This window comes from Rousettus aegyptiacus, unplaced genomic scaffold, assembly GCF_014176215.1.
Source record: "Rousettus aegyptiacus isolate mRouAeg1 unplaced genomic scaffold, mRouAeg1.p scaffold_m13_p_1, whole genome shotgun sequence".
In the NCBI taxonomy this organism is placed as follows: domain Eukaryota; kingdom Metazoa; phylum Chordata; class Mammalia; order Chiroptera; family Pteropodidae; genus Rousettus; species Rousettus aegyptiacus.
The window spans coordinates 98,924,227-98,941,320 of record NW_023416284.1 but is presented as its reverse complement, the minus strand read 5'-3'; the positions used below and the strand labels follow the sequence as shown (position 1 = coordinate 98,941,320).

The following is a 17,094-nucleotide window of genomic DNA, read 5'->3' as shown; positions in this document are numbered from 1 at the left end:
GATGGACAAGCGGTAATTAATCAGAGAGCAGAAAGCTGAAACCTAAATGCTTTCAAGGAGCAGGAGGACATGGAGGTTAGTGCAGACACAAAGCCTATTCCTGCCGTAGAGTAGAACTCGGGAGGTGGGTACAGACGGCTGGGGTGCAGGACGTGGAACTGAAATAAGAGGACTGATGGAAAGTTTGTATAAGGAAAAATTGCCTTCCCAGTTGCCCTCCAAAGGCAGCAGATCGGGCATCTATCCTCTCCTGACCCTGCCGAAGGTTATCCTGGAGATTTGAACCAGAGAGGTCCTAGCCTCTGGGTGCAGCTTGGAAAGAAAGAAGAGCTGCTCTGAAAACTGGGGGGTTAAGGGAAAGTCTGCATATGAAGAGTAAGACATCCTTCCACCCATGCTGTCTCCTCAAACACCAACGACCAAACAGGAGAGACCTGGTACAGATGCCAAAGGGTCCTCTTCCAGCCAGGATCACCAGGCATCAGAGCAAACGTCCTAACTTGAAAAAGAACCTACAACAAACAGAAAAACCTGCATTCTAGGCTGTTAGGGTAACTTTTAGTAGGGCCTTGCGTCCGTCCTCCCTCCTTGTTATTTATTTATTTTTTTTCAGAGAAAGGCATCCAAGGAACTCTGGCCACTGCATTGACAGCCCGTCTGGGTCTCCAGACATCCTATCCCTTTATCCCACACCAGCCTCAACCTCTTGTGCTCTAGAAATATGCTCCACTGAATACGCCATTCTACCTAGAATGAGATGTGACTTCTAGAAATGAAACTAGTTGGATTCACCCAGTGATGTACTGGTAAATACTTAACAACTGGCTCTCTGGGGGTGGGGGGTGAGGATTGTAGGCATTTGCTAATTTCAGTGATGTAAATATTCTTATCTCAGCCAATTTCAGGCTACATGAAGTTGCTGATTGTAGAGTTGGGAGGAGAGGCCCACAGGCCGGTTGGAGCTGGCTCCAGCATATCATGATTTTCCTTGGGTGACAGTGAGCAGGGACTCACCCAGGCCACTGCTATGGGTGAGGCATCCTCCGCCCTCACCTCCCTTCTCCATGAACCATAGTGCATGAGCCTAACTAACCTCAGAGGCAGTTCACTGTGACCAGAGGAGATACTTGAGGTGGGAAACCCGGCCCCACCAACAAATTAGATGTCAAAAGTGGTGATTTTATATAAAACTAGTGCTGGAGAGGAGATGTCCCTTGAGTCTGGGTTCACTCCCTGCATTACTCCTCATTCTCCAGTGGATGCTCCAACCTGGGATGAGAGGGCTTTGTAAGAGAGCTGGAGTCACGGTCAGCTGATGTATACCTCTTTCCTGTCTTTGGAGGGGTTGCTCAGCCTGGACCCTGGAGAGAGTACAGCCAGCACAGGCTTTGCTTGGGACTTAGGCTCTGGAGGGGGTGGAGGTTATTCTCTGGGTGAGGGCACTAAGAATCAAGTCCTTCCAAGTCTGCAGGCACCTGTGGACATAACTTTGCTGTAAAACACCCCAGTGGCCTCAGTTAACCTACTCACAGCCACCCATTCAGATGCCAGGGAAAGGAAGGACAAACTTTAATTGCTGCCTAGAAGAGAGTCCCTTTACCATCGTCGACAGTGGGCATGGCACAGCTGTCCTAGCCCAGGCACGGTCCATTCCTCCTGGAGTGAGCAGCCCTTCCCCTCTAAGACTGGTGGTTATGGGGGTGAGGTTGGCGGTGGACGGGCTTCTGACCGCCTAGGAGCGCCACAAAACCACATTAGCAGGAGGCACGTCAAAGCGCTTGCGGGTGTGGTCAGTGTCCCGGCGGTACAGGTAGCCACAAGTAGGCTTCTGCAAGGTGTAGAAGGGGTTCAGGGAGTTGGAGTACTGGGAGGTGTAGAAATTGAACCTGAGCTTGTCCGGGTTCTGACCCCTGGAGTTCACCACCACAGGCACATAGGCTGCTGCCAGAGTCTGCTTGCGGTCCTGCTTCCACGACTGAGACAGGGGAGAACATGGAGGCTCCACTTTTTTGCCTGATGGTGTCTTTGGCCCGTGGCTGGGTGCTGAAGGTTTCTGCGAATCCTGGGAGGAAGGAAAGAAGAAGAGAAGGCAAGAGCTGGGCATCGGACACTGGGACTTCACATGCTGGGGCAAGGGAAAGAGGGGGAGAGAGGGGCCACTGGTCAGAAGCCCGCAGAGCCACCCCAGAGCACAGCTGTGTTGGCTGTAGAGCCAGACACCTCCAGGCAGAGGAGGGCCTTCAGGGTTGCTGACCGGGTCCCCTGCTAACACAGACTATGACCTGCTTCTCAGAGGACTCTGCCAGATCAGAGGTTGGAAACTTGAGGTCATCCTCAAACATCCCTACCTCTTCCTCCCGCATCCAAACTGCCCATTAGTCTTCCACGTCACTGTCTTCTGGCCCGCCCCTCCCTGCCCTCTGTCACTGCTCCAGCCAGCCATCCTCTCTCTCCTGCAGGGTTACTCCAGCTTTCTACCAAGTCTCCCTGCCTCCTGATCACTTGCCTTTTCAACCTGTGCTTCATACTCACACCAAATTAATCTTCTCTATTAACAACCAGGTCGTGTGACTCTCCTCCTCCTCCTCCTCAAAGCATCTTTTACTTTCTACTGCCTAGGAAAGAAAGCCCAAGGCCCCCAGCCTGGAAGGCAAAACCTTTACGGACAGGGCTCCCCCTGTCCTATGTTCTAGCCTTACCATCTGCTTACTATTCCCTGGTCACACTTCATTTTTCCAGGCCTCCAGGCCTTTGCTCAGGCTGTCTCCCCAGCCTACTGCGCTCTCCCTTCCATTCACCAGGGAGTTCTGTCTTTTCCTCTCAGCCGTCGGCTCCTTAAGAGCAGTGCCCTTTCACCCTTACCCTTGGCATAACAGCCTCCAAAATCCTATTCCTCCTTTTACTCCAGACCACGGCATTTAATGAGCGCACAGTAAATATTGGTTCAAATGAACCGGATTCTAATCAGGGGAACCATCGAGTCCATTCCATTTCAGAACGTCTCTCATTGTTAAGTGTGCCTCCTACCCAACAATGCCTGCTCTCCAGAACCACCACGGCTGGGCGATCAGGTAAGGAGGTCCACTCCTCTAGGAGTTCCCCATTGCCACATGTATCACATCACACTGACATTTATTTGCTTCTCTGTCGCCACCCTCCTTGACTGTCCTATGACCTTTGAACCCCAACACTATCTCCCAGCTACTGGATGCCCATTTCACTAGGCATCTTCAAAGCCATGACAGCACAAACCAAAGGATGAGATGCCTGTGTGTCGGGCTGGCTCTGTCCTGCTCCCCTGGGCTACAACTGTCAGGGGGACCCATTTATTTCCTCTCTGCTGAGCCTTGCAGGGCCTGGGGAACTGGAAGGGAACCCTTAGCTTCAGAGATACCCGAAGTTGAGGCCCCACCGTCTTACAAAAAAATTCCCGGTACTGAAGTCATAGAGTACACTCCTTTGCTTTTAATTTACAAACCATTTGCACAATTCAAACTTGCCCAGGCTTTCCCTCAAAGCAGTCTTCGCTCCTATGGGTTCATACTCATGAGCATATGTGCCTTAGCTTTGCATTTCAAAATTCTTCCTATCCTTCCAAGCCAGCAGCTTTCTTGATACCTCCTCGAGGAAGCCCCTGATGCCGCAGCCCCTGCTCCCTCTCACCCTCCTCTGTGCCTTAGACATTCCTCTTGCAATGTGGCCCTTCGCTGGGCTGCGACATGCAAGGGCACAGTGAGTACTTCTTTGCATTTGGCATCCCGGGTGCCGTGTTTGCCTCGTCTCCAATTGTGGCCCTTTCAATGCTCCTGCTAATGTTCCAACAGCCTGTCAACTGCTCAGGACCACATTCTATGCCCCAATGTGTCCTGGGGCTTAACCCAGTGCTGGCGCACAGCCAAGCTAGAGAGAGGCATGAACAAGTGTTTGGCAGCCTTCCAGACTCTTCCAGGCTCAGCCGTGGGACACGGGATTACGAGCGGAGGGGCGAGCACTGGAAATGAGCTATGATAGTGTTCATCGATGATCATTTTTTAACCACCAGTTATGAGCATAGCATCTAATTCTTTCAAATGGATTATCTCTTCTAATCCTGACATTAACCCTCTAAGGAAGGTATTATTATTATTAACCCAATATATAGAGTTAAGGAAACTAAACTATGGAGGTTAGTCATAAGTTTAGGGTCATGTTTGGGGATTTGAACCCAGGCCTGACTGACTCCAAGTTCCACGCCCTATACTGTGATGGATCTTGTGTCCCTGCACTGTGGGGACAGGGCCTGCCAAGTCATTCCTGCCCTCATTTAGTCAACTTGCTGAGCTCCACAGGCTTGCTGGGCAGCAGGCGAGTGGCCAAGGCCGCCCTACATAGCCCGCAGGCTTGCTGGAGAGTCAGACAGCCAGATTGCCCAGCTTGGCCAGAACACTGGGATTTTGAATGCTAGATTTTGGTTCTGGGTTCTGGAACCTGGTATGAACAGGACGGCACACTGAGAAATGTGAGGCTTATTGTATGAATTACCATCTCTTAGAGCTGAGGATACGATGTTGGTTGCTTCATTGATTCATTCATTCAAAACTATTCCTCTCGAATGCCAGGCTCTGGGTGTGCAAATAACAAAAACATCACAAATATGAACACAAATATGAAATCCTGTAGAGCAGGGCATCTCACCCTTGGCAACAATGACATTTTGGGCTGGATGATATTTTTCTGCTGGAAGCTGTCCTGTGCTTTGCAAGATGGTTAGCAGCATCCCTGGCCTCTATTCATTCAACCTCCCTCCCAGTTGTGACAGACAAAAATGTCCCTCAATATTGCCAATGCCACCTGAGAGCAGTGAGAATCACTGCTATGGAGTCCACAACAATCTCTTTATACTTGGTTTTAAGGTTAACATTCTAGCCCTGCAGAATCTTCCATTTCCTGGGCCACAGAAGTGGCTTAAGTTTCTTCCTGTTAAGCGTGATCCTGAGGATATGGAGTTCTGGTCCTCTTGATACCTCAGAAGGGCTCAGCCTATGGCCATGGAGATGAGGAAACTGCAGAGGCTCCAACCCCCACCTCTACTTGCTCTTCAGCTTACCCTTGGCCCCTGGGACACTGCACCTTGGGCTTAGGAGGCTGGTGTCAGGGGTAACAAAGGAAGGTGCTTCAGAATGGTTAGAGGGTCTTATCAGAGACTCTACAGACGGAAGAGTGACAGTTTTTGATAATAAAATTGAGCATCTATCAACCGCCAGGCACTAACCACTCAGCTCTGCAAAAGCTCCTAAGAGCCATTTGAGATGTCACTTCCATTTTTCAAATGCAGAAACTGAGGCTCAGAGGCATCTAATCATTTGTCTTAGTTCACATAGTTCGTGAGGTGGTGTGTGAAGACCTTGTAGAAGTCTCACTACTACTGACTAGTTAGTGCAGGAACCAAGATTTGAATATTCCCCTCCTCTCTGCTCCGGCCCAGGCCTACCTGCTCTGGGTTTACCGGTCAGCTCTGTCCCAAAAGCTGCTTCTGCAACACTCAGGACCCTAGGGCGGGGGAGGGGGGGCAAGGCTTTAAGCTCATCCAGGGTCGAGGCCCTCATAGAAATTTGGACAGTCTCCAGAAAGAGGAAGAAAAAGAGAGTGAGGAGGAAGAGAAGACATTGGGCAAGAAAGAGGAGGAAGAGGAAATGAGGGGGAAGCCTGGCAGCCCCAGCTTCCCTGCCCCTCCCTCAGGGCCCAGCACTGACCGCAGGGTGGGGCTTAACTGCATACTTTCTAGGTTAACATCTGGTTTTATTTAACCATCTCCTCTCCAATCAGGTCCTCCCTGTCAAGTGCGTGTGTGTGTGTGTGTGTGTGTGTCTGTGTGTGTGAGTGATACTTGAGAAAAGTGGGTCACAACTGGGGTGATTCCCCATCCCCCGGTGGAGCTGTTTGCCATTCCTGGAGACATTTCTGGCTGTCACAACTAGGGGGTGCTACTGGCATCTAGTGGGTTGAGTCCAGGGATGCTGCTAAACATACCACAGTGCACAGACAGCCCCACAACAAAGATCAATCGGCTCACAATGTTTAGAGGTTCGAGGCAGACCCTCTTTCCCCTACCTGCTTCCTGCAGCCCTAGCGTAAGCCTCCCATTCCACAGGAAGCAACGAGACCCAAAGGGCAAGTGGAGGGTCCCACCAGCCCCTTCCCTTCCTATTTTCACTTGGGGTTCAAACTAGAGCTAAAAGAAGGAATTCAAATAGAACTCTCCCTTCAAGCCCCCCACCCCTGCAGGCAGAACCCACAAAGGCCTTTTAGATATATACATGTATGTGTTTGTCCCTTATACCCAGGGCTTATAGTAGGAAAGAGGGTGACTCAAGAGTGGGGCAGGAAGACCTCATATGTGACATTGCTACAGGTCTTCTGATTTTGCAAATAGTCCAGGCCCCCTGGCAGATCCACTAGCCTGCTGGTGCCTGGCGTTCCACCATTAGCAGCCTCACTCTTGGGTGGAAGGACTCCTGCCCTGTTGAAATGCAAATGGCAGTGGGTGAGGCTGCTGGTTAAGCCTCCTGGGGCACCTGGTCCTGTGGAATGTGCCTGGGCTTTGGAGGCTGAAGGTCTGAGCTCAAGGCCTGACTCTGCCCTTACAGGTTGGGCAACCTTAGACAAGTCGCTGAACTTCTTTGAGCTTCAGTTGCTTCATCTGCAAAATGGGGATAATAAGGCTATCTACTTCGGCATCTGTCGTGGGGGTGCGATGAGTATGGGAACTGTGCAAGCACAATGCAAATAGTAATTATTGTCAGCCTGGTCCAGCAGTTACACCTAGGTTGTGAGTGTGCTCGTTTGAATCCTTAGGGGGACATGTTTGCCTGCAGTGGAGACAGAAGGGCTCAAAAGGGGAGGCCATGTAGGGCCTCAGATTCCCCACGAGGCTGTGCGGCATGGGGTCCCAGAGTTCAAATTCCAGCTCCACCACCTACAAGGTATCTGCTCTTTTGGTAATTTATAATACTCTACTTCAGTTTTCCCAACTAGGAAGTGGGAATAACAAGAGAATCTATCTCATAGGGTTATCATGAGGATTTAATGAGATTTGTCATATAATGTGCCTAGGCCTTTTAAGCACTTTAACTATGAGATGGAGTAATGCAAAGTAACAATCCAGGAAGTGTCTTGGGGAAGTGAAGGGGCAGAATTACCAGTGGAGTTGGATGCGGCCCACTTCCTGCCCCCTCGCCAGCTCTACAGTAGGGAAACAAGAGTCAGGCAGTGGTGCTGGCATCTAAACCTTGTGTAAGGGACCCCCAACTCTCAGCTGCACGTGCGTGTGGGGCTGGGGCCTTCATACTCCTTCCTGCCAATCAAACTTCTTGTGACCTTGGGCACCCTGATCTAGCCTGTGATGTCATCCCACCTGGGTCATCGTTGACCAGAACCTTTCTTGGTGGTGAGATGGAACTTCTGGTGGTCAGAGGCGCCAGGGGCTCCCAGGGACTCTTGGGATGCTACTGGGAGTGCCAAGATGGGGGAAACTTATGTGGGCAGGGGCATTGTGATGTCTGTTTGACAGCACAATTCCTTCTGTCTTCCTAAGGAGACAAGGGGCAGGACTGGGGACTAAAGTTTCAAGGTCTAGAAGGATCTTTCTTTTAACCTTGACATTCTGCAATTCCCTCCTTCCCACGATCTCCCAGGATTCCTTAAGTGTGAGTGGCAGGGTAAGTGGTGGAAGGAGAAAAATCATCCTAGGCCCCCAACATGTCATAAGAAACCACTGCCAGCCAACCTACCGTTCTTTCTTTCTCTCTCTATCTGCCCTCAAAATTACAGAGATAATGGGTGGCTGGATGGCTGAGTGGATGGATGGATGGATGGATGGGCAGACGGACAAATAGACGGATGTACAGAAGGAGTGGGAGAGTAGATGGGCAGGTGGATGAGTGTGGGTAAATGGCTAGATGGTAGATGGGCAGTCCCTGTCTACGGCCACACCACCCTGAACGTGCCCAATCTCGTCTGATCTCAGAAGCTAAGCAGGGTCGGGCCTGGTTAGTACTTGGATGGGAGACCACCTAGGAAAACCAGGCGCTGTAGGCATTTAAAAAAAGAAAAAAGAGAAAGATAGATGGGTGGTCCTTCCTGATTGAGCTGAGTCAGACTCCTTGATTTGAACCCTGGATCTACTCTTACTGTGTGATCTTGAGCAAGTAATTAACCTTTCTGTACTTGCGTTTGTTCACGTGTAAAGTGAGTGGACTGAAATAAAGGTCCCAACCTAATAGAACTGGGCAAAGCACTTAGTAAGTGGTACTTAGTAAGAGTAAACTCGATAAATATTAGCTGTCATTATACATGTGTGGGTAATTGAATTGATAAAGGGGAGCGCTGATGGGCTGTCCTTGTTCCCATCTTCAAAAATCAGACCACTCCCCCTTACGATCCTATTTCCCCAACGCTAGACTTGGTGGCCACCTCCCAGGAACGTGTCAGAAATCTCACATGTAGGAGACCTGGACTTTTTCCTGGGCTCAGTGGAGGAGGAGTGGGGGAGAACAAGGGAAAGAGAAATACAGAGCAAGCTGGTGACTTCCTATCCTCTGCCATGTTGGCTTGGGTTGGGCCCAGGGCTTGTTTCCTTCCTGGCACTGTGTCAACCCTATCGGATATGGAATAGACAGACTTAGGGCCCACAGGCAGATTGGGAGTTGGGGTGCTGATGACTTGTGCATTGTGCTCAGATCTCACACCCTGATGTTAAGGACCCCGAATTTCTGAGGGGGTTAGGAGGGTCCAGGAGGGGAGGCTGGCAGGGAAGAGGGGGGAAGAGGGGCAGTAATCAGGGTTTGCCCTGCCGGAACCTCCAAGGAACCTCCAAGGCTCTGGGCAATGAATGATATCTTGCTTGGAAGAGGGAGAGTGGAGATAAATTCTGGGTAGATTAGCCAGCATCTCTGGCTCTCAGGAAAGTGGGTTGGGTCCCAGCCCAGGGTCTGAAGAAGCTATCAGGAAGAAGCTTAGGGGGCTAGTGGGGGGTTGGGGGAGCAGAGCACCAGGACTTAGCACACATTATACTTTTTCTCAGCCAAAGAGGGGGTGAGGTGCTGGACTGGTTGCCAGGAGTCCCACGTAACCTGAAAGAAGTCCCATCCCCTCTCTGGGCCTGTTTCCATATGTGTACAATAAGGATGTTGGGTCCCTCTATTCTGGACAGTTGAAGGAGGGGGCCTTGAGTCACATCCTGAGCACTTCAGGCAGGGACCCCCTGATTGAGCATGGGACTAGGCCCTGCCACGAGTGTCCCTGCCCCAAATTGTGGCACACTCACTGTGGGAACCTTGAGGTGGGGGCAGTGACTAGGGAGACCTCCTCCAGGAAGGCCTGGTTAGTCAAGCCATATCTGTCTTATTTCAATTGGAAATCGCAGAAGGGTTAAGATCATGGCTTCTTGTCCCACACAGCTCTCCTCCTCTGTGTGACTTTCACAAATCATTAACCTCTCCGTGCCTCGATTTCTAATCTGCAAAATGAGGCTGATAAAAAAATTTTCCTGGAATGCTTGTTGTGAGGACTATGTGAGCTGAGAGCAGTGCTCTCCAGGAGTTATATTATTATTTCTACATTTCCAAAGACACTAATTCAGTCCTGCCTCCTGGAAGCCCCCCCTTTCTCTAACTTTGCTGCCACCCTCCAGGCATGACTTCATTTTATTCATCATCAAAGTTCCTGCAAGGTAAGGACTGCAGTCTGTACCCACAGTGCTCAGTGGGTGTTTGGGAAGGATGAAGACTCAGGGCTGGCTCGGCTCACAGGCAGATCCCCTGACCACCTTGGCACGCACATAGCCTCCACCCCTCCTGCCCTTTCTGTTGTTGAGGGACAGGCAAATGGTTTTAAGTGTCATGCTACCACCTTGTTCTAAGTAGGCCTGGTTACTTGGACATCCTTTCCATCCCTCCTTGCCTTCTGTGTGATTTGGAAAAATTACTTAACCTCTCTGATCTTTACTTATTTTTCTATTCTTGGACCTCAAGTACAGGAGGCTGAGTTATTCTTATACCTTGCTTCATGGTTCATTATTATCCCTGGTCTATGAGGGCCTCCTCTCTCATTGTATTAATTTTCCCCTTAATTTATCTCCAGTCTCCAACCACATTCCTCAGCCACCCCAGCCAGAGGCAACCATGCTAATATGCTTAATGAGTATCTTCTTGTTCATATGTGTTATTGCAAAATATATATATTGTCGTTTTGTGTGCAGGTCATTTTATTTACACAAGTGGCATCGTGTGTTTTAGATCTCACCATGTTGATTGCTCCCTACTGTCTTTAAGATCTACCTGTGCTGCTATATGAGCATCTAGTTTCTTGCTTCCAATGACTGTGTAGTCCACAGGGTGAATCCGCCACATTTTACATCTCCAGTCCCCTAGGGATGGACCCCCAGGTGCCTCCAACTCCCCATCCCCATGAACAGCACTGCAATGACTTTGCATTCACGTCACATTAGGGACCTGGATTAAGGCATATTCCTAAAAGCAGAAATGATTGGCCATAGACTATGAGTAAACATCATTCGTAGTCTTCTCCATCCATAAAACGGGTGTATCGTACCCTCCCTTGTGGGACCGACTTGACAAGAGTGGGTCAATGCGTATAACCCACTCGGTCCTGTGCCTGACACAGAAGAGATGCTCAGTGAATGGTAGATGTGGTTGCTTTCCCTCTTAGGTCTCAGAGAGAGAGAGGTAAGCCAGACCCAGGAGAGGTTGCACAGAAATGCTCCCAGGGCTCGAGTCCCAGTTCAAGAGCTGGTCTCCAGAATTTATGAGAAGTGTGTGAGGTAGCGCCTATTTCTACAGAGTAAGGACCAACCTTGGCTGTTAAAAGCTCACATGGCCTAGCGCAGGGCCTGGTGCAGAGGAGATGGCTGTGCCCAGGAAATGATTATTGCACCCCATTTCTGACCTCTCTTCTCAGAGCCAGAAGTACCCTCCTCACATACAGGAGGTGCCAGAAAGCCTCATTTGCTGTTCTGCCTCTGCCAGCCAGCTAGCTTTTCAACCACATGTGAAACCACACCTGAGTGTTAGATTCCACCATCCCGCTTAACAGGTGGAAAGACTGAGGCTCAGGAAGGCTCCGAGGTCTCATAAGAGGTGAGTGGCAGAAGTAGCACTAGAATCCACAACTCCGGGTCCCCCAACTTGTGCTCTTTAAAAAAAGAAAATGCACTCCATGTTCTTCATTGTTTGTAAATAATGTTCCTCATTATTTGTAAAGTTTTAAGTTAAAATAAAAAATCTCCCAAGTGGAAAGGGGGAAGGGGGAAAAAGAAATAAAATGTTTTAAAAATAAAAATAAAATAAATCATCTCTCAACAAAGCAGATTACTAAAAAGTAAAAAGCCCTGCATGGAGTCCTGGCATTGACACTGAACATTTTCCACGGTTCTGTTCCTTTCCAATTCCTGGCCATTCACAGAGATATACTTGATATATTATTTATAGTTGCAATCTACATAGAATTTTTGTTTTTTGCATTTGTAACAATCCTTTAAAAACACACACAAACACACATTATTTCAGATCATCGAATGTGTTTTATAATGGGATGTTTTTGCCTGGCTTTCAAGGTGACCTTGAAGGGGTAGACACCTGCCCCACACTATCTCCTGGGCCCCAGCTGAACTTTCCTTCTTGAGGACCTTTGCTGAATTGGCATGGCTCTGTCGCAGCCTCTGTTCTGTCTTTGTGTTCTCTGTTCAGCATCTCCATGCCCAAAATCAGGGTAGGGAAGAGGAACGGGAACATGCAGACGCTAAGTACTTACTATGAGTCAGACTCTCTGCTGGGTACCTTTACCTACTATGTCACTGACTCTCATAACAAACTTACATTAATAGCCCCTGTTTTACAGATGAATGAACTGAGGCTCAGAGAGGTGATAGACCAGCCAAGGTCATACCAGTGCTAAGGAACAGAGTCAGGATTCAAACCTATTCCTCGGCAAGGATCTTTCCCACTATGTCATGGAGTCATCAACAGAGTCCACGGTTACAAAGAGAAATGGGTCTCTCCCCAGCACCCCCGAACATACCACTGTCTACCCAGGGCTGGACCTTTGATTCTCACACTTCCGGGCACCTGGTAATGACTTTGAGTGCATCTCAAGATATAGGAGTCCACACTAGCCAACTTCCTCTTAGCCTGATCACATCTCCTGGCACTTGCTCACCTCAGAGGAATGCAGAGGTAGAGAGATTGGAGCCCACCCTCCCCTGTAGACCCGAAGAAACAATCTCAGGAGCTGGTCTGGCATCAGGTGTTTCTGGCTTGGAACAAGAAGCTGGACAAGATGACCTGCAGCTCAGTATCATTTGAAAGTTGGGATGTCCAGAGGTTTGACTTTTGCCCCTGGAGAGCTAGCTGCAGAGACCTGGGGTGATGAAGGTGACTCTCAGGACGTCTCAGCCTACCCTTCTCTGACTCAGAGTGCACACTCTCAGTCAGGAGCCCTTGGCTTTGTTGGAGGAAACACTACGAACTTGACAAGGGACTGACTGAGTTTCTGGGGAGACTACAACTCCCAGGCCCCAATCCCACCCCACACTCCAGAACTGTCCAGTAAAGTCTGCTCTTGGAGGTTACAAAGTAATCATTGAGCAGAGATTTAATTACAGGATTGGGCTTTGGCTGTTTTGAGGGGAGCCTGTTATTTGGCTGTTTCATTTACTGCGGGAAGAGGTGTGAGGTGTTGTTATTAGATGGAGCGGGGGCTGAACAGCAACAGCACAGGGTGCTGAGCTGGACAGAGGGTTAGGCCCCAACCCTGCCCCAGGGACCTTGGCTTCAAAAGTTACCAGGCTGACAGGGTGAAACTGAAACTAGGCATGTGGGGAGGACTGCTCACCATTCAACCCAAGCCTTCCAGAGACTCCTCCTGGGCCCCCATCAACCCGAGAATGAAACCAGGATAAAATGGCTGGTATGAGGGCAGGGCGCGCCCCGATATCCAGATTCTGCAGCCTCAAGCCTTGCTGGTGTTCATCATCATCATGGTTCCCCCTTTTCTCCATCTTCAACCAAAACAAACCCCAAAAGCAAGGGTACAAGAAGGAGGGAGAAATGAACAAATACTCAAGGAGTACCCCTGTGTGCCAGGCCCTATCCTGGGCACTTTACATCCATCATCTTATTTAATCTTCATAACAATCCTAGGAGGGGGTACTGTTACCATTCCCATGCCATAGATAAGGAAACTGGCTCAGAGGTATTTCCTACAGGCCATTTATCAAGCCCTTACTTTCTCCCCAAGAAATGCCCCACGAACTAGTAACTCTGCTCTTTCTATTTCTGCCACCAGCACACAAGACCCGCCCCCATCATCCTCTCTGGCTTGTCAATTTACCATTTGATTAAACAATCAATTAAGCAATTAACCAATCAATTAAGACCTTTAATCCCTCAACCTACGCTTTCTTCTTCCCATCCATCCTTCATCTAGATGCTAGATGAACACCCTTAAAACAGTTGTTAGCAGTCAGTCACCTTTGCCCACATAGTCACCACTGCCTGCTTCTCGTAGTCACTGACTCTAGGCCAGAGCTCTTCAAACCTTAACATGCTCCTGAATCACCTGGGGAGCCTGTTAAAACAAAGATCCTCTGCGAGGCACCTTAATCAGCTGACTGAAACTAGTAATGACCTTAAATTAATAGTCTGTTTTAGAGAAGAACAAGCCAAGGCCCAAAGCAGTTGCCCAACATCTGGGATGGGGCCAAAGTGCCTACCTTTCTAGTAAGATCCCAGGTGATGCAGATGCTGCCGGTTCATAGACCACATTTCTAGAATAAACTCTCCTGCCTAGTTATTTTTCTTTAACTTTTAAATAGGAAATACATTTACATGGTTTGAAATTTTAAAAATACCAAAGAGCATTCAGTGAAAATTCTCCCTCACATTCTTATCCCTCCATTTGCCCAGTTCCCCCCACCTCCAGGCCCCAGTAAACACTTTTATCCATTTGTTATAGATCTTTCCAAAGTGTCTCTCTGTCAATACAAGCAAATAAGATCATACCTAAACTGCCCCAATGGTAGCATACTACATACACTATTTTGTCAACATTTTATCACAGTGTATCAGTTTATCTTGGAGATAACGACATAACTGGCTGACTCATTCATTTTTAAAGTTGCATTATTATCCCATTGTGTGGATGTGCTATAATTTATTTTATCAGCCATCTCCAGTGGACAATTCGAATTGTTTCCGATATTTCCCGATGGCCTTTTTAAACCTTCCACACCCTGGCCTACCTTGCTGTAACCCTTGCCCCATTCCCCAGTTCCCAGTTCCACCATCCTGAGCCCCTGCAGAGGCCGTCACACCACCTGCAGCCCCCCTAGATCCTTCAGCACACCCTGATGGCTCCTACTCTGAATATCTGTCCCACTGTTAAGTCTCCTCCTCGTCATTTACCTCCCTACTCCTCATCTATCCCTGTGTCACTCCAAATAGACTAAAGCAACTTGAACTCAGGAAACACGTTTTTGATTTCTCTGCATCCTTCACAGCCCAGAGCTGAGCACACAGCAATTCTCAAGAATATTAGTTATATAGTGGAAGTTGCATATGAATGGAGCCACTTGATGGTGACTCTGCTAGGGCTGGTTCTGGGTGTAAGAGTCCAGGAAGTACCCAAGGTGGGCAGGACTTCTTATCGCAGAGGTCTCCAAAAAAGGCGGCTTTATCACGTACCCGAATGTCTAGAGCACTTGGGTGGGTTGTGATGATGTCCAAGGTGCGATGGGGCATCTGGGGTTCTCTCGTGCTCTTCCCATGTGGACAGTGGGAGGAACCATGATGTGGAGGTAGGAGGAAGCAAGGATGGATAGCATAGGTGTTTGTGCATGCCCTACAATGAGTTCCTTCCCTTCTCCATTAACATCCTTGTCATCCTTCATGGGCCAGCTCAAGCCTCAATTCTTCCAAGAAGCCTTCCCGGACTTCTCCACCCCATGCTGACCTCCCCTCCTCTGAATTCATGCTATGTATATTAACGACAGTGATCACTGCTTTGTATTTAGTCATCGTGGCCTGCCACCTTGAGTCATGTAAACCTTCTCTCGCTGATGAGACCCCAAGAGCCTCTATGTAGAAATAAGACTTCTCTAATTCTCTTACATCCCCATGTAATCCAAACCCTCAGCACAGTACCACAGAGTTGGGAGAGCCTCCACAGATACTCCTTAAAAACAGGAATTGGTTCCAGGAGCACTAGCCGTGGTGGGTGGGACAGGGTTGATCACAGGTATGTCTCTGGCCAAAAGCATTTGAGAAACACCTCACAGCCACAATCCCTGAAGATCTGACTCATCTTGTCCATTGAAGCTGGAGCAAGTAAAGAAAACTTTTAAAAAATGCCACTGTCATGAAAAATAAAGGCGCTGGACTGTGCTAAATTAAGAGATTAAAAGGATATGACAAGCAAATGCAATGTGTGAATCTTGATTAGACTGTGGATGTAAAAAAAAATTTAAAAACTAAAATGACATCTTGAGAGATGATAATAGAGTATCGATGTTAAATTTGAGAGCGTTAACTATTTCATAGTCATTTAGAAGACTGCCCTTATTCTTAGCCTACTGAAAAGAAAAAAAAATGTGTGTATTTGTGTGTGTGTGTGTGGGGAGAGAGAGAGAGAGAGAGAGAGAGAGAGAGAGAGAGAGAGAGAGAGAGAGAGAGAAAGCAAATGTGACAACATGTTAATAATCGGTAAATCCAGGAGGAAGGAATAAAAGTGGTTAATTTACTAGTCTTTCAAATGAGTTTTCAAAATGAAAAGTTGAGGGGAATGTGCCTTTGGTACAAAGAACTATATTATTCCAACTGTCTGAGAGAAACGGAAGAGGAAATGCCGCAGTGGGTGCTGTTCTGGGGATCTCAAGGAAACCCACCGACTATCTGTGACTTGATTACTCCCCACCCAACCTTCCACTCTTGCTGCCCAAAAAAGCATCAAAATCTAAAATCTAACCCCTTGGTCTGACTCTCCTCCATTCAGCATCTTTCACACCAACCTCCAAGTTCTCATCTATGGGACCTTCCTCACTGGACTCCCTGCCTTAGCTAGGATGGTACCCCATGCCTCTTAAAGGTCCACAGCTCGGCTCCCTGGAGAGTGACCCCAACCCTAAGTGGGCTCAACTCACCTTGAGTTTTTAAAAATTATATTTACTTAACCTCACAAAAAAATAAAAAATAAAAAGAATTCAATGTACAAAAATAATGCCAAGATTTAGTCATCCTACATTCTCTTTGGAGCTCTGCCAATGTGGATATTTTCCACCTTCGTCATCAGATTGGGATGCTAGTTTACTGCTTTCCCCCTCTTACCATTTTTTCTTAAGGGCATTTCCTTATGTCCATTGAAGGCTAGTGGCCCGTGTTTTCGAAGGCCTGCAGAACCCTTCGGGCGTGCTCACTTCGGTCAGCTGTTTCCCGAGTGTTGGGTACAGAGTCAAAGTTCCCATATTGACCTGGTCATGACCCTCCTTAGAAGCAGGGGACTCGCCCGCCTCCTCCCATACCGGGGGAGAAGAGGGGTGGACGAGGAGGGCCAGGAGGGGAGCGGCTCGTCTTCCAGGAGGGGCGTGGGCCGGGCGAGGTCCCAAGCCCACCGGGCCGTGCCAACAATGGCCTGTTGTAGAAGGAGGCGGGCAGGAATGCGGCCGGGGGAGTTGGGCGACCGCGGGGCGGGGCCGCTCACAGCCTCAGCCTCTTACCTGTCCAGGTAGCTCGCATTTCCAGGCGAGCGGCGGCGCCCGCAGCACCTGTCGCCCCGCGCGCGGGCCGGAAGGACGGCGCTGGGCATGGCCTGGTAGAGTGCCGTAGGGAGACCGTGCAGGGTTCAGTCCCGGGCAGGGCAGGGCGACCGAGGGACGGTCCTTCCCCGGCGCCCGCGTGGCCTGCGGCAGCATGAAAAAGAACCAAACGGTGCAGGGCACCTTCAGCAAATTCTTCGGCAAGAAGCATGCCAACCCCAACACCACCTCCCTCTACGCCACCAATCCCCCCTGGATCTTCACCCAGGAGGAGGGGACCAGGGACCTCG

At 49.1% G+C, this 17,094-nt stretch overlaps 3 protein-coding genes and 1 pseudogene across 4 annotated transcripts in view; 2 read left to right on the top strand and 2 right to left on the bottom strand.

The window, feature by feature from the left end:
- Positions 1–1,614, bottom strand: part of GUCA1A (guanylate cyclase activator 1A) — a 13,856-nt gene extending 12,242 nt beyond the window's left edge. The window contains exon 1 of the mRNA XM_016128513.2: positions 1,601–1,614. The gene's annotated coding sequence lies outside the window, so the exon portion shown is untranslated. The remainder of the gene's footprint in view (positions 1–1,600) is intronic.
- GUCA1ANB (GUCA1A neighbor) lies at positions 1,546–16,997 on the bottom strand. Of its 2 annotated transcripts, none has more exons than XM_036218026.1 (2): positions 16,766–16,997; positions 1,546–2,062 (listed from the first exon to the last, which is right to left on the bottom strand). In XM_036218026.1, the coding sequence occupies exons 1-2, from the start codon at positions 16,958–16,960 to the stop codon at positions 1,733–1,735; spliced, it is 525 nt and encodes a 174-aa protein (XP_036073919.1). In that variant the 5' UTR covers positions 16,961–16,997; the 3' UTR covers positions 1,546–1,732. The 2 variants fall into 2 exon arrangements, with proteins under 2 accessions (XP_036073919.1, XP_036073920.1); XM_036218027.1 differs by lacking the exon at positions 16,766–16,997 and adding an exon at positions 14,739–15,681.
- On the top strand, positions 7,958–8,076 carry LOC118604493 (annotated as a pseudogene).
- Positions 16,935–17,094, top strand: part of CUNH6orf132 (chromosome unknown C6orf132 homolog) — a 31,223-nt gene continuing 31,063 nt past the window's right edge. The window contains exon 1 of the mRNA XM_016128663.2: positions 16,935–17,094. Coding sequence (XP_015984149.2) covers positions 16,959–17,094 — 136 coding nt within the window. The 5' untranslated portion in view covers positions 16,935–16,958.